The sequence below is a fragment of the Ammodytes marinus genome (genome assembly GCF_949987685.1).
Source record: "Ammodytes marinus genome assembly, chromosome: 17".
In the NCBI taxonomy this organism is placed as follows: Eukaryota; Metazoa; Chordata; class Actinopteri; order Uranoscopiformes; family Ammodytidae; genus Ammodytes; species Ammodytes marinus.
The window spans coordinates 20526491-20541526 of NC_137221.1; the positions used below are offsets into that span (position 1 = coordinate 20526491).

The 15036-nt window shown below is 41.5% G+C and overlaps 1 protein-coding gene across 2 annotated transcripts in view; it reads left to right on the forward strand.

The window, feature by feature from the left end:
- LOC307264252 (triple functional domain protein) overlaps positions 1-15036 on the forward strand; it is a 74545-nt gene continuing 59509 nt past the window's right edge. For both annotated transcript variants that reach the window (XM_080045596.1, XM_080045597.1), the window contains exon 1: positions 1-216. In XM_080045596.1, coding sequence (XP_079901722.1) covers positions 147-216 — 70 coding nt within the window. In that variant the 5' untranslated portion in view covers positions 1-146. The remainder of the gene's footprint in view (positions 217-15036) is intronic.

Consider the following 15036-nt stretch of genomic DNA (forward strand, 5'->3'; position numbering starts at 1 on the left):
AGATGGCACTGCTAATGTCTACGAGTCGCCGTGTGTCATAAATGACGCCTTTGTCGGTACCAAAGTGATTTCGTGCCATATTTTTGTCGATTTTTGGTTGGATCTACTTGGGAGATACTAAGCTCCAGGTTTGGGTTGTGGCAGCCATGAGCTCCGGGGAAGGAGCGGAGGAGACGACGAAGGACGCCGGCGACATAGCGGCGTTCTTCAAGAACGGTAAGCCCAAAAATGAGTGAGAGAGATCGGACTGAGCTCCACTGGGAGCTGCTCCCTTTGGTCCAGCTACGTGAGGGACATTGTTCCCGTCCGTGCTCACTGTTTTGGGGGGCTCACACAGTGAAGGATAGGGAAGGCTTTTGTCATGAATTTCACAACTGCTGTTATAAACGTAGTGCTCAAGAATTGGCAACAGTAAGCACCGTTGTGGAAATCTTTAGAAACAGGTTTCTTTTTTGCTTTTATTTAACATTAGGCTACATCTCACAGCCCATCCTGACTGTTTACCCAGGCAACGTTAGCTGGAGCGCTATTTGTCCGAGTTCCATCTTCGGACACCACCTAGATTTGACTGAGCTTGGTTAGCTATAGCTCTCCGTGTACTGTTCTTCAAAATACAGTCTATGTTTTTTCCTCCCCACGCCACTCAAATTAGCATTAACTATTGTCTGTTGTCAAAATAAGGATGTGTAAACGTTGTGAGAAATGAAAACATTAAGCGCTAATGTTTGTGTTTTTCGTCTGGCACCAACCCCACAGAACTGAACCAAATTTCCACCTTTTTGTCATTAATAGGCCTACACTTGAAAAAAAAGTCACATGTGTGACACAGTGTTATTGTCGAAATCCTGTGGAGTGACTACTGTTTGTTGTTTGTTTGCTGAAACGAGAGAAGAAGCGGGTCATGGTTGTCCGATAATGGACCGCCGTGTCAACTAACTCGTTTCAACATTAGCTTCCAGTGTTAGCATGTTCGCTAGTGAATCCCAAGTAAAGCTTCGGTGAATCCTGTCTGCTCGGTTAGCTTACAGATGCTAACCAGTTTAGCATCGCTAGCTTGCCTGTGAGTTGACAAAGCTGTCGTGTAGCCTATATAAACAGTTTATAAGTGTATCGAATACAAACACACGCGTGTCTGTTTCTACAAATAACCATTCCGTTAACTCATTCTTTGTTGGTTTGTCTGTCGCTAAAAAAATAGCACAACTATGCAAGCTATGTAAACAATACATAGCGTGCCACATACAGCCTGCTTGGGTGTGCACTGTGCAGGAGGAGAAGCTAGTTGTGTAACACAGCTACCAAGGCCAAACGGCTGCCTTTTATCAATATCTCGGGTTGTCGGGTTGTGATAAAACTCCGAAATGACAGTGACACTGATTCTGTCATTCATACCAACACAACCAAGCCGTTGCCTCCAGACACGGTTGGATGCTGCCCACTAGCATGTGTTAACATTTAGCTAAGTAGGCTAATTAATCAGCAAGGACTGGGACTTGAAGTCCCCCTGACACGGGCCTTCAGTGGTTTTCATAGGCTGCAACAATGGCTCATAAACTGTAAATTCCAGAGGCCGAAGGGGGTCCTAAAAATATGTGGTCGAGTTTTATTTTACCCAGCAGACATTGCATAGTGAGACCATACATAAGGATGTCTTATTTGCATTGTATTTTCCACCCCCCCACATAATATACAGTATGCAGATTTATACAGCTGGAACAAAGATTAGGAATGTATATTTTTTAAACCAGAGTTTCCTATTATACAATTGATGGATATAGTGTGATCTATGGGCAAATGCCTTTCCAGGTGTTGGTCTTTTGACATGAAAAAGCTGGTTAGCCAAAAGGGGCTTCGCTTGCATATGCCACACAACCCTGCAGCTATGCACTCAATGCAAGCAGTGAATTATATCCATTGCCTGATGTCATGTCTGCTCCAGTCTAACTGCATTCACTTTGGTAGCTTACTGCTTATAATGCATTTAAAATGGGCTTCACTGTGAACAAACAGCTGTTTGTTAGTATAGCCTATGTGTAGTAGTAGGTCTAGTTGGAAGTTCATTTCTCCTGGCCATATATTCATAAATAAATGTGTGATTCTCAAGTAATAAACGGTGGCATACAAGTACAGTAATGCACTGTGCGGGCTGTGCTGTTCATAAGCCAAATCACTGGCTGTTCCAGTGCGCTGTCATGTGTGGGACCATTGTGGAGGAACTGAGATTTTGTAGCACAGTTTAGAGGGGTGTAAACAAGGCCGAGAATGCAGAGTATTGAACATCCAGCCTCTGGCTCCTGTGGTTTTGTGTCTAGGGAGATAATAAGCACAGAGGGAAGTTCAGTTAGTATCTGTATTGAGCTGATCTGATGGCTTCCTCTTAGGGAGAAAAAAGATAAGTCTCCTGTAACACGCATGCAACTACACTTTGTTTGTTTTGTTGATGGTGCAGCGTTTCTGCTTCATTGTAAGTCAGATCGGTTAATTTACTAGTTTGTTGTATTATTCTAATTTAGTTATGCCTCCTTTTTCTTATTACCATTACCAGTCCATCCATCTCCGGCATTTTTGGTTTGATCTTTAGAAATAGCTATTTATTTCCCAATATAGCCTCTTTCATCATATATTCATTTTGTTTTACTTATTTGTTGTTTTCTGAGTAGCAATGACACATGTAATTAGTTTTTATGATGCAGTTAAATTTTTCTAGCAGTGGGGCAGCTATTGACGGATTAATAAAAGGACATTTTGGATTAAAAAAAAAACTTTATCCGTTTTTGGCAAAAACACACAAATGAACCTTTCATGCCACTATCTGCAGCTGTTGTAAAAATCTGATTATTATTTCAACACTGTTTCAAATAAATATAATTTTAATTTCTGTCCAATCTGTACTTCAGTCAAACAGGAACTTTATAGCTACCACAAAAAACAACTCCAACTACTTCTAAGGTTAACCAAGGTGTATCTTATTGAGATCCCCAGTTGTTGAAGCTAAAGATGGCCTCCGTTAGAGCATATGTTTTTTTTTTGTTTTTTTTTTCTAAAACCAGACAACACGTTCTTTGTTGAACCCATCTCTAAACCTATACTTTGCACTGATTATGAGCTATGTGTTACGGATTGTGCTGCAGTCACATACAGCTGGTATGTTTGTAAAATGAGACCCTGATCCTCTCAGGTGTGTTGTGTTTGGTGCTGCTGCGGGGTTGCATGCATCGTCTATGTTGTTGTGCCCTGCTGAGTCTGGTGCGTTGATCTCACGAAGAACAACAGGACAGGAGACCATCCCATGTCTGAGATAATGATAAGAATGGACAGATATTTACTCCAAACTGGAGAGATTGTATGTGGCTCTCAGTGGTGTGTTTTGTGCTAATCATGTCCAATATCCTTGGTCTCCAAACAATGTGTATAGCTATGACTGGTAAAAGAAAAGGCTCCTCCCTGCACATTTCTGAGCATTATTTCATTATTTCTGGTTCATGTGGTAAAAAGTAATTTGTAGGTCAATCAATCAATCAAAATGTATAGCCTAATTTGACAAATAATGCTGGGCTGTACAAAAACACAAGCAAACTATAACAACACAACCATAAAAAACAGAGAAATTTCTTCTTATGAAGCGTTGTGACCAAGAAATATGACATAATATTGCGAAATGATGAAATGCATGCTGAAGTGTATTTAAAACTAAACGATACAGTGACTGATCACATTTTGGGTGGTACTGGAATATTTTGTATGGTTTTTGAGTTTGACCCAAAAACTGCACAAAGTGGAGCATTGTTGTGGAAAGTCTGATTTCATCTTAAAAAGCAGTAGTAGAGGGGCGCCCTTAGCTCAGTTGGTAGGGCGTCCCCCCCCATGGGCCTCTGCCAGCAGCGGACCCGGGTTCGATTCCAGCCCGCGGTCGTTCTTTGTATGTCACTCCCCTCTCTGCCCCATTTCAACTCTCTCTACACTATCAATAAAGCATAAAAATGCAAAAAAAAAAAAAGCAGTTGTGAAACAACTAGCCTGACTATAGAAAAGTCTACCAAGGGCTTTGTACAGTGAGCTGGAGTTAGTGAAGGCTTGAGTGTCAACTCCGGACTCCCTCCCTCTTTGTTTTTGCTTGTGAACTTCCTCCTCACAGATCTGGGAGTCTTGTTTTGACATGTACAGGTTTGAGTGTCTCGCCACAGGCTATGCTTTTTTTCTCTCTCCTTCTTCACCCCCCTCCCTCTATCCCCAGTTCCATCCTCATCTCTTTTTCCATCCTTCGGCATTCGGTGTCTTTGTCTTTCCCATGTCCTCCCTCTTTGCTTTCTTCCTTGACTCGTTCTGAGTATTCGTTTCGATGTCTGTTTCATGTTTTTCTCCCTCCCCTTTTTCTTGTTTCATCGTGTTGGGCCTCTCTGGCCTGATGCAAAAATGACAACTAATAAAACAAAACAAAGCTAGCCTCCCCACGTCTCTCTTCCCCCTGTCTTCCAGACTGGAATTAATACCTCGGCCTTAGAGCTCTGAAAAGAGGAGCTTTGTTGTGGCATGTTGTCAATCACCAAGTCATTTCACTCCAAACATATCTTTGACTAACAGGCTTTTAACAGAATGTGTGTGATTTTTAACATTGATTACTTGTTGGTAGGGTGGTGTTCATGTTGAAGATGAATTTTTTTTTTTAGCTGTTGGCAACTGCCTAGCCTTCATGAATGAATGTTTAGAAGCTGCAACATGCCGTTCACAAGGTTGGTCTGTGTGTTTGAATGAGCATCTGTGTGTGTGTGTGTGTATTTGTGTTTGTGCAAGAAAGCAGGAGAGAGAGAAATCTGATCCAGAGCATGCATTTATGACTCAGGCCCATTCACCCAGGATGAGGTCTACACGCACACACACACGCACACTAGACTAATGGATATTGATCCAGGAGATGGAGACTGATTGAGGTCCCTCAGTAAAGGTTTCCTCCAGGCTTAAAGCTGCCAAGTCAGACACAGAGCAGAGGATAAAGCCTAATGCTGTACAAAGCAGATTTCCTTTTATCAACCCTTTTTTATGGGCTGGAACCAGTAAACAGAGGATTGGTGCATCATAGATTAATACAAATTAATGGTGCAGTCTATTTGGTTTGCTCCTTATTTTAATAACATTGTATGTATAATGTTTAGACATGCATGTTGTCATCAAAGAGACACAGCCAAGTATCAAACATCATATCGGAGTCAAAATGCTGCCGCTTTTATTGGTGACTCCAGTTCTGTTCTGTATACTGTATGTACTTCCATAAAGTTGAGGGGGATTGTGAGAGACAGATTAGAAAAAGCAAAAGAGCCTTAAATAGTCTGGCTGCTTGCCTCCCGAATGAGCCACATCCCCAAATAGTATTTGATTTCACATATATTTGGATGATTGTAGAATTGAATACATTCTGAGCTATTGTGGAATGTATTTCTGGACTGCAGTAATTAGAAAAGCATGAACAAATCAAATTACTGTATCAAATTGTTACATAATTAAAATAAAAGTCGAATGAAGCTTTTATTAAGGGGATGGGATATTGGCGGTAGTGTAAGAACTCCATATTAAATACATTGGATTTGTTCATCTAGAAATCACTAATTCCTATTGGTTAAATGAATTATTTTTTTCTTCTTTTAACCTGGCAGAAATACTGTACTTCAAGTTACCTCACGTTAAGATTTTTCTAATATAAGTTATACGCTGGGTGAGGTATTTTATCATTAGGTATAGAGAGTAATGGTATGGTTTCCAATTGGTATTTGGTCGACAGAGCCACATGTTAAAGGCCTTTTATGCGTTTGAATGAGCATTTAGAGATACGGGTCGTTGCAAAGTCTTGAAACAAATTAATATATTAATTGCCCACATTTTCCTTTCTTTTATTTGGACCAGGAATTTAACTGCACAAAGGCACAGAGCACAGTTTGGAAAGACAAAGTTTAGGAAGCCCATGCTAAGGATAACTCTTTTTCTACACTCGGGCATTACATGGTTGGCAGTACCACAGGCTTTGTGACAGGCAGCCGCTGTGCTTTTCACACTCACTCACACTCGCACAAGCACTTTCTACCATTTGCTGTTGCCACTGACCCTATCTCTCTGTCTTCTCCATCTCCTCTTCCCTTTGTCCATGTAGTGTTAAGATCACAGCCAGTTGCCATTTTTGCTCATACACATGCTCAGCGGCAAAAACTGTTGTACCCCCCCCTCACCCCTCTTACTAACGGTACTATTGTGCAACAGAGAGGAGTGAACATAATAATTGGAAGCCTGCTGGAAGGGAAAATTGATGGTTTTGGAGATTTTAGTCTTTTATTTGCCAGACAGCTTCAATCAAGGGCAAATGGACGGCCGAGAAAAAAGCTTTTTTTCCCAGAAAGTGCTGGTGTAGATAAAGCCAAAACATGGGGCTGCAAAAAACACTCCCACTCGAACTCTTTATTGTGACATTGAAAGATTCAGTACAGAAAGGAAGTTTTTGCCTTTAGAAATGAAGCACAAATACGACACTGAACACATTGTAACAAGACGAACAACACACAGGGGCGATTGGAACACCATTAGTGATGCAGGAGAAGAAGAAGAACCATCATGTCCTGGATAACAACTTCTTTCTGTTATACACTCATAGAAACATAAGAGAAAATGGCTGCGAAATGCTACGATTCTTGGTTATTATTAAACACTAAATAATTTAAATTGCACTCATTTTCCCATGAGCCGTTGTGTAAACATATAATCTTTCTCATCCCTAAAAACAGGTGCAGGGCCATTAAATTTTAATGGCAGATTACATCTAGCAGAGCGAGCCAAACTCCCCTCAATCTGCTGTGAGGTCAGCTTGAATGGAAGGATTGGGAGTTTTTTTTGTTGTTGTTTGAATTATTGTCTTCTGAAGGCCGCGGTGCACTGGTGGTGATCGCTTTGGTAAATCATTAGCATTCATTTCAGACACAGAGTAGCCAGTCTCTTAGTTCATCTAGGGGGGGGGATGACATGGTAGATCATGATTGGTGGTGTAGCCCTTTGACAGCCAGGCTTGACTCAAAATGATTGTTTGTGCTAGAATGGAAGGAAAACATCCACTAATCCCCTTTGTAGAACACCCACTGTTACATCGCACCATCACATGACAGAAACTGTGACTTTGAAAGTCTTGTTTGGTAACATTGAACAACAGCCAGAAAAATAACATACCTAAAAGCTACTAATCTGAGACAGTGAAAGTGCATTCAAGTCCCACAGCTACTACTTTGCATCGAAACACCCTTAAAACCCACCTTTGAGCGGAGTGGTGATTTCTGAACATTATGGGACCAGAAAAGTGAGAGAAAAAGTGAGGGGGGGGGGGGGACCCTGGGCCTGCAGATGTCTGGCTGGACTAAACACTGTCATTTCTCAATCAGAACACGGTGAGCGAAGCCATCGAGAGCCATGAGGTGAAATGAATGGCAGCGCTGGAGTTGTTTGTCGCCCAAAGCATGTATGATGTCAGTGTGAACTCTTAAGGCGTACCACAGTAATACAAGCCCTAAACCAGAACAAAAAGCGGCAGATTGTATTTCGGAGGGAATAACGTTCACTTCTCATGAAAATGGCAATGAGGAAGGACAAATTTGGGGAGTGATTTGAGACAGGCAGATGAATTACGTTGGCCCTGTAAATCTAGTTATTCTGCATTGACTTCATTACAGAATTTGGGTTGAATAAAATTGCCATAGATGTACATGTTGATAGTAAAACTCTGAAAATATATGGCTGAGTAAACAATTCTCTATAACAAAAAGTCAGTGTGTGTAGTGTACTTATGTAGTTAGCATATGCTCTAAGACATGATATGGAGAGTTTGGGACGGCACACTGTTTTAACAACAAAACTGCTTACTTAAACAGGAATATATATACATGCTGTGCTAGAGAGCGGAGCTATGTGGCAGCGGTGCAAGTCCCTGTCCGCGTGTGCGTGTGTGATGTTGTCAGCTCTGAAAGCATTAGGCATGTTAAGAGGTGAGAGTTCATTGGATTACACACGCTGACCTAATCTCATCTGGTGTATATTCTCTGGGATTACCGTGTGTCTGTGTGTTTTCATACGTAGGTGACAAGGTGGACTGAGAGGGAGGTGGGAGGTAGAAAGGTGGATTTGTGGTGATAGTACACACACACACACACACACACACACACACACACACACACACACACACACACACACACACACACGGACACACGGTTTGGCATTTTGAATTGCTTTCTTGCCAAAATGTTAGATGAGTAGGTTGTTACCACTGTCATGTCAGTCTATAAATATGAAGCTGGAACCAGCCCAGGCATATAACATATTGCAGCAGTTCAGTCTCTGGCTCTGTCCAACCTTAACAAAGTCCTAAATTCCGTGCAAAAAATAAATAAATGTAAAAACCTCAAGTTGTGGTTACATGGAGGTTTATGTACTGGACTATTTAGCAACTTAATCCCCCCTTAAAACCCCAACTTGTCCTTTTTTAAACTCTGGTTTTAGCAGAATAAATACTCAACAAAAAGAAGACGATGTGCTCCTATTGAGCTTTAGAGGTGCCTGTACCTTCGAAGAGAGCTAGCCGTTTTTCTCCTGATGTCGTCTTTTAGCCAAGCTAAGCTAACCGTCTCTTGGCTGTGGCTTCATTTGACAGATAAGAGGTTCTACTCATGTCTAGGTCTTGACAAGAAAGTGACTTACGAATAGGATATATCCCTAAAAAGTTGAATTATTCCTTTTAATTGTGTCTAAACACAGCTATACAAAACATACCGTGACTAAAATGAAGAGAGACTAAGAGTTAAATAGTTTAGTACATTCAAAAAAATATGCACAGTAAAACGTCTTTCTGTTCTAAAAGTGCATGTTATTCCCCTCCATTTCCAAACAAGCCTGGGTGAAGTCTGTCACCATGGCAACAACAGCTACCTTGTCCGTCTTTTTGAAATATGCCATGTCTTTTTACTGACAAGCCTATGTAAACCAGGCCTGCTAAGTGAGGCTTTGTCACTCACAAGCAGACACACAGGTTGCCTGCCGCCTAGATATGGATAAGATAAGAGCAAAGGCCAGCTAAATAGAGTGGATATGGGCCATAAAGTTCAAGGGTGCATTGAAAAGAAAGTTTCTACTGAGTTGCAAATCCAACTACGAAAATAAACCAAAACAGAGTAATAAAAAATACAATAAAAATCGTAAGCTTGCCAAGGTAGCATAACTAGCTGTCAAACAGAATATGTAAATCAGGGCAAGCAGAGTAAGGTTTTGACATTTCAATGCAGGTAAAGCTAATTGAAAAGAGAGCTTTATAGTAGCAGTTGGCTTTAGCTAATATTGTTTTGCACTGTTGGATAATAATAGTCAGTTAGCCCATTAAAGCCACTACGAGTAACATGGCACGTTGGCGTCCCCTTTGGACAAAAGCGGTAGTATTTTTACGACGCCAGCTGTCGTGAAGCCGTTTTCTAGCTTGTGTCGGGCGTGCGAGATTCAAATGATCAGGAAGCAATATAGTGCATGTCCGTGTGTTGAAAGTGTGAGGGCACCGGACTCTTTTCGGCTCCGTGAGAGTGGTTAGTGACACAGCATCAACTAATGCCAGTCAGTGCTACACACACCTGATTGTAATGAGTTGATGCAGCGTCACCTCTCACGGAGCTGAAAGATTACGTGTCCTCACAGAAAGCGAATGAACGAGAGACGGCAGTTAGTATGGATCACAATGAGGTAATGTGTTTATGTTGTTGTAAATAATGACTATTTCAGATAATGGTTATCTGATGATGCTGGTGAGGCAAAGTAAACTTTGTTTTATTAGGCTATCGCTCATTAATTTAGGAGTCTAGTTCGCTCCCGTGAAATTGCCCTCCGGCCCGCCTATCTCTCCCTTTTAGCTTTTCTTCATTGCATTTTCTTTTTTTTCTTTGATGGTTCAGCCCCGTTATCGGTCATTATGACAAACGACTGTCTCAAACAAGGCTCCCGCTCCCCTTCCCTCACCTGGAGGGATAGGCTTCTCAAATCACGTTGTTGCGCCACACTGAAATCTGCGACCAATATATACGGATATGTGACCATAGAGCATGCACGAGCGAACCGAAAATCGGACTGGGTGTGCGACCAGACCAAATGCAGTAATAAAAACTATATAAAAACGTCTTTCTTTGCACTGATGGTCTCGTTTGCTGTTAAAGGCAATTTATGATTATGTGAGGAAACATGAGGCTGTTTAAAAGATATTTAAATGTTACTCGGAGCTGCTTTAACCAAAGAACTGAAGTATTAGGGTTTTGTCAGTTTGTATCAAAAAGTTTTTTTTAGCTTGTTTGAATCCCATTTTAGGAACAAGTGAAACACAGTTACACACACACACACACACACACACACACACACACACACACACACCGCAAACCTTTTGCCTCTCTGAGTGTTTATAAAAAGGAGCTTGTCCCAATTTTCCCTCTCATCTGCCGTGATCTCGTTTGGTAATTTCTCCGGCGTGACAGCTAATTGGTGTGAGCTTGGGGAAAATGTGCTGCCCCACTGCTGTCTTCTTCAAAAAAATACAAGCTGGAACGAGTGCGGGAAAAGAGATGAGGGGGCAAAGAGAAAAATGGAGAGACGAATGAGAAGACTGGTGGTAGGATGAACGGGAGGAGGGGGTGTGCACGGTTCGCCAGTAGCCGTGAAATCACGTGTACAGATAACCATTTTTCTCTACGCATTCTTGTAAGAGGAGCATAAACAATGAGCCTTAAGGGAGAGTGAATTATTTTATTGTCCTATTCGAGGGGAATAAGGAAGTCGGGGAAAAGCGGGAAAGAGTTGTTCAATTCATAGACAGAGAGAGAACCAGACCATGGGAAGATAATGAAGAGAGAAGACGTGTAGATAGTTAGTGCCAGACTGTTCAGAGTTTACTACGGCTTAATGAAAGAGGTTAGTTGAATCTGCTTGCAATTGATTAGCACCGGTGTGAAAGATTTGCCAAGAATGGTCCCTGCTCCTATTTTGAGATTAAAAAGAGACACACAGAGAGAGTGTACCAAACTAGGACAAGTCCTGAAAGACCATTGTACTCGTTTTTTTCTTTGAGTCTCCCGTGCATTCAAAACTGCTATCTCACTGTTGCCCTCCCCATCTCGCTCACTTTCTCTGTGTGTCTCTTTATGTCTCCATCGCTCTCACTGCTTTTCACCCCGTTTCTCTCCAGATGAAAGGCCAGTAACGGGGAGGAATTGATCCGCTGTAAACATCCCAGTCGGTGGCCTTTTGTGTTCTTAAGGCAAATTCTATGGACAGCTGAGATCCTAGAGTGGGTCCCACAGGTCCCAGAACAGTTTTAAAGCTGTGGCCTTAAACTCTGGGTTTTTACTGGAAGGCCATGCTTTTTCATCTTGCCTACAATATACAGTATAACCCTGGAACCGTGCACCTGGAATCCCAGAGGTGGCTACATGAAAACATGGTTGGATTGAATAAAAGTCACTGAAGAGCTCTTGTTTCATAAAACACTTTCACATCCAGTCTGCCCCTAACCCTCATAGACATTGTTGTGATTCAGCAGGCTGTCAAAATTGTATCTCGTGGTGAAAGTACTTGGGCGTGCACGTGGTGATGTATTTAATGTTTCGACCGTGTCTGGAATGAGGAAGAACTGGCTAGGTAGTGCACAGTAATTGATCCCTTCAGGGTTACTGGTACAACACATGGAGACTGTTGCACCAAACAAGAAGCTGTTCTTAACAATAGGATTACCAACTGTAAGTTTAAGGTGTGAGCCTCAAGCAGGCGTATGTTTGGGCGGGAGATGGTCGAGGTTTGGCGAAATTTAAGCCACTTAATAGCTTTTATATCAAAAGTTCCAGTTAAGTTAATTGTGCCTCTGTTCTCTCTGGTCCTCTATCATTCTCACCTGAGCCAATATGGCGCCTGATCCTACTTGAGGTAGCTCTGGCACAGCAGGTAGAGCGGTCGTTAATTGACTTGACCAGGGTTGGTGTTTCGATCCCTTGCCTCCTGCCACATGTTGGAGTGTCCCTCGGCAAGACACTGAACTAGAGCTGCAACGATTAATCGACGAATCGATGATTAATCGATTATTAAAATAATCGCCAACTATTTTGATAATCGATGAATCGTTTTGAGTAATTTTTTAATAAAAAATGTCCAAATTCTCTGATTTCAGCTTCTCAAATGTGAATATTTTCTGGTTTCTTTAATCCTATTATAACAGTAAACTGAAATATCTGTGTGTTTTGGACATAACAATACATTTGAGGACGTCAACATGGGCTTTGGAAAATTTATCAACATTTTTCAACATTTTCTGACATTTTACGGACCAAAACACTAATCGATTAATAATCGATTAATCGAGAAAATAATCGACAGATTAATCGATTATCAAAATAATCGTTAGTTGCAGCCCTACACTGAACCCTATAGTGCTCCCGATGGTAAGCCTGCACCCTGCGTGGTAGTGGTGCAGGCTATTTATTCTGTCCATGTGCTCTATCTCGTTTCCAAAATCATGAAAACACATTTCCATTTGCATATTAACAAGTATGTGGTCATTGGCGCTTGCATCGAAATTGCAAGCCCGTTCCACTTGTTTGCTTGGGACTAGAGTCTCAAGGTTACATTAGCCGCTACTAGCAAAACACACCTGAATCTCCTACTTGATTGTTGGTGAGTGGCATAATAGATAATGTGGACCACTGGCTTTGACTAGAAAGAATGTGTAGATTACAAATGACCATATCTCTGCTTCTGCAAAAGTCACTTTGATCCTTTATACAGTGTCATAGGAGAGCATTGCTAGACAATAATGGCTAAGCTTTAAAATTAAGAAGCAAAAACTGAGACATTTACCAACATTTCCAGAAAGTGCCGCCACAGTACCGATCACTTTGTTTAACGAGGAGGTTATCTCTGGGAAGTGCAGGGCATAGATACATACCACAGCAATGAGCTTATTGACTCTGAGATAACAACAACACAAACACCTTTTACTTTCATTTGAAGTCCATTATTAGCTTCCACCTCACTATTTTGAGTTTCACAAGTTGACGTCATTCTTCCAACAAGTTTCACTCCTCTCCAATCAGTATCTCATACCTACAGCTCTGTGCCAAGTTAGGTGACCCCTTAGGTATTCTATTGTTAAATGAGTTGTCCATGGCACTTGACATTAGAATGTTTAAATGTTTAAACTGACCCCCCCCCCCTACAACTGTATCCATCTACCGCCACACAAGACTGCTTTGACAGCAGGGGGATTGCTCATTGTTTGTGTGTATCACACTTCATTCTACTCAGTGTGAGGCAGACAATAGGTATTTTTCAAATGAAAGGGGGTCTTTCCTATTTATGTATGAGTCAAACGATGAGTGTGCCTGCCGAGAAGGGAAAAGGCAGGGGCCCAAAGAAAGGGTGGTCTTCTTGTGTTAATGTGGGCTCACAGACAGAAACAAGAGTGTGTGTCGGGACAAGAGAGAGCTGTGGAAAAGGGAGCTCGGTTTAGGATACAGGATAGCAAGTGTTAAGCAGAGCCGAGGTCTAGGTGAGTTCACTGTATCTGTGTCTTTCAGCACGATTCAGATAGACGGGTGTTTGGATGTTATATGGGTTTGGGCCAGTTGCATTTTTTTTGCTTTGTCATTTCCTCAACGGCCGTTAGATGTTTGTGTGTGTGATGATCTGTTTAACTTTGTGCAAATACCTTGGCTGACGTTTTAGCGGTGGGCTTATCCTTCCTACTATGGTCTTCAGTTAAATTGTGTGTGTGTGTGGTTGGATTAACGGCCATAAACCTAGAGGAAAAGGCTCTGTGTGTGTGTGTGTGTGTGTGTGTGTGTGTGTGTGTGTCTTACATGTACACATACAACGTGCTTTCATCTCCTTTTTGTCCATGCATGTTGGACTTCTGGCTCGGCTACAACTCCTATTGTTTGGATTGCGATAAGATGTGGGCAACCACTACTGTAGTGTGTGGTATTTACATTGTTGCACACTGTGGCTTAAGTGGACATCTTTGGCATTGCAAAAATGTGAAGTATGTGGGTGTTTGGTCTTTCTCTTGCCTTCCCCTTTTGCACCTCCTTTCTCCTTTTCATCCCATTCATTCTCTGAAGTTCACCCAGGTACACGGCTTTGAAGAAAATCCCATTGAGATCTTTTTGCGTCTCTCTCCACTTCTTTTGCCATGTGTGTGTGTGTGTGTGTGTGTTTTCTCTTAAGAGCCCCTGTGGAATTGGCAGTCGTTGCCAGCAAGTTTGCTCATGTATAGTTTATTGTGCTTGCTCTATCTATGTTCATTAATGGATATTGCCGGCAGCAAAATATTGCTTAATCATAGCTGACTGTTCGTTTACTCAAGCAGCTGCTTCTGTACAGAAGGGAACCAGTTGTTTGCAGAGAACTTTTGCATCATAAAGACCATATTAACTGAGAAATAGGAACGGCAGGGCGATTTAATGTGATACAGACCCTAGCAGGGAATCTCAGGGGTCAGGCTCTGTTACATAAGAAGCTAGAGTAAAGTTTCTTGCTCAAGAGCCCTGTAGGCAAATACTTCCAGGTTGCATTCTAGAACCCACATCCTCAAGTTGATGGATATTCCCTCTACTTATTTACTACTGTCGCATCTAAGTAGTAGTCGTAGTAGTCTATTTATCAATAAATGTCAAATCATTATTTCTTTCAAGTTTAAAGGCCAAAGTCACCCCCCCCCCCCCCCCTCCAGGTGTGTGGGTGGTTTATTTATATCACACTTCTATTCTTGTACACTTACTTTTATTTTTACATTTGTTTATTACATATATTGTATTTCATTTGAGATTAGATTATCGTTAGCCTTACTTTAAATGGATGAACCTGATATGGATGATATTTTTGAAAACTCCTTTAAAAAAAAAATTGTAATCGTACTTTCAGTCAATGTATTCACCAAAGCAATGATATCACAAAATCAAAAGACATACTATTGTTTGTATTTGTTTAGTGTATCATTCATAT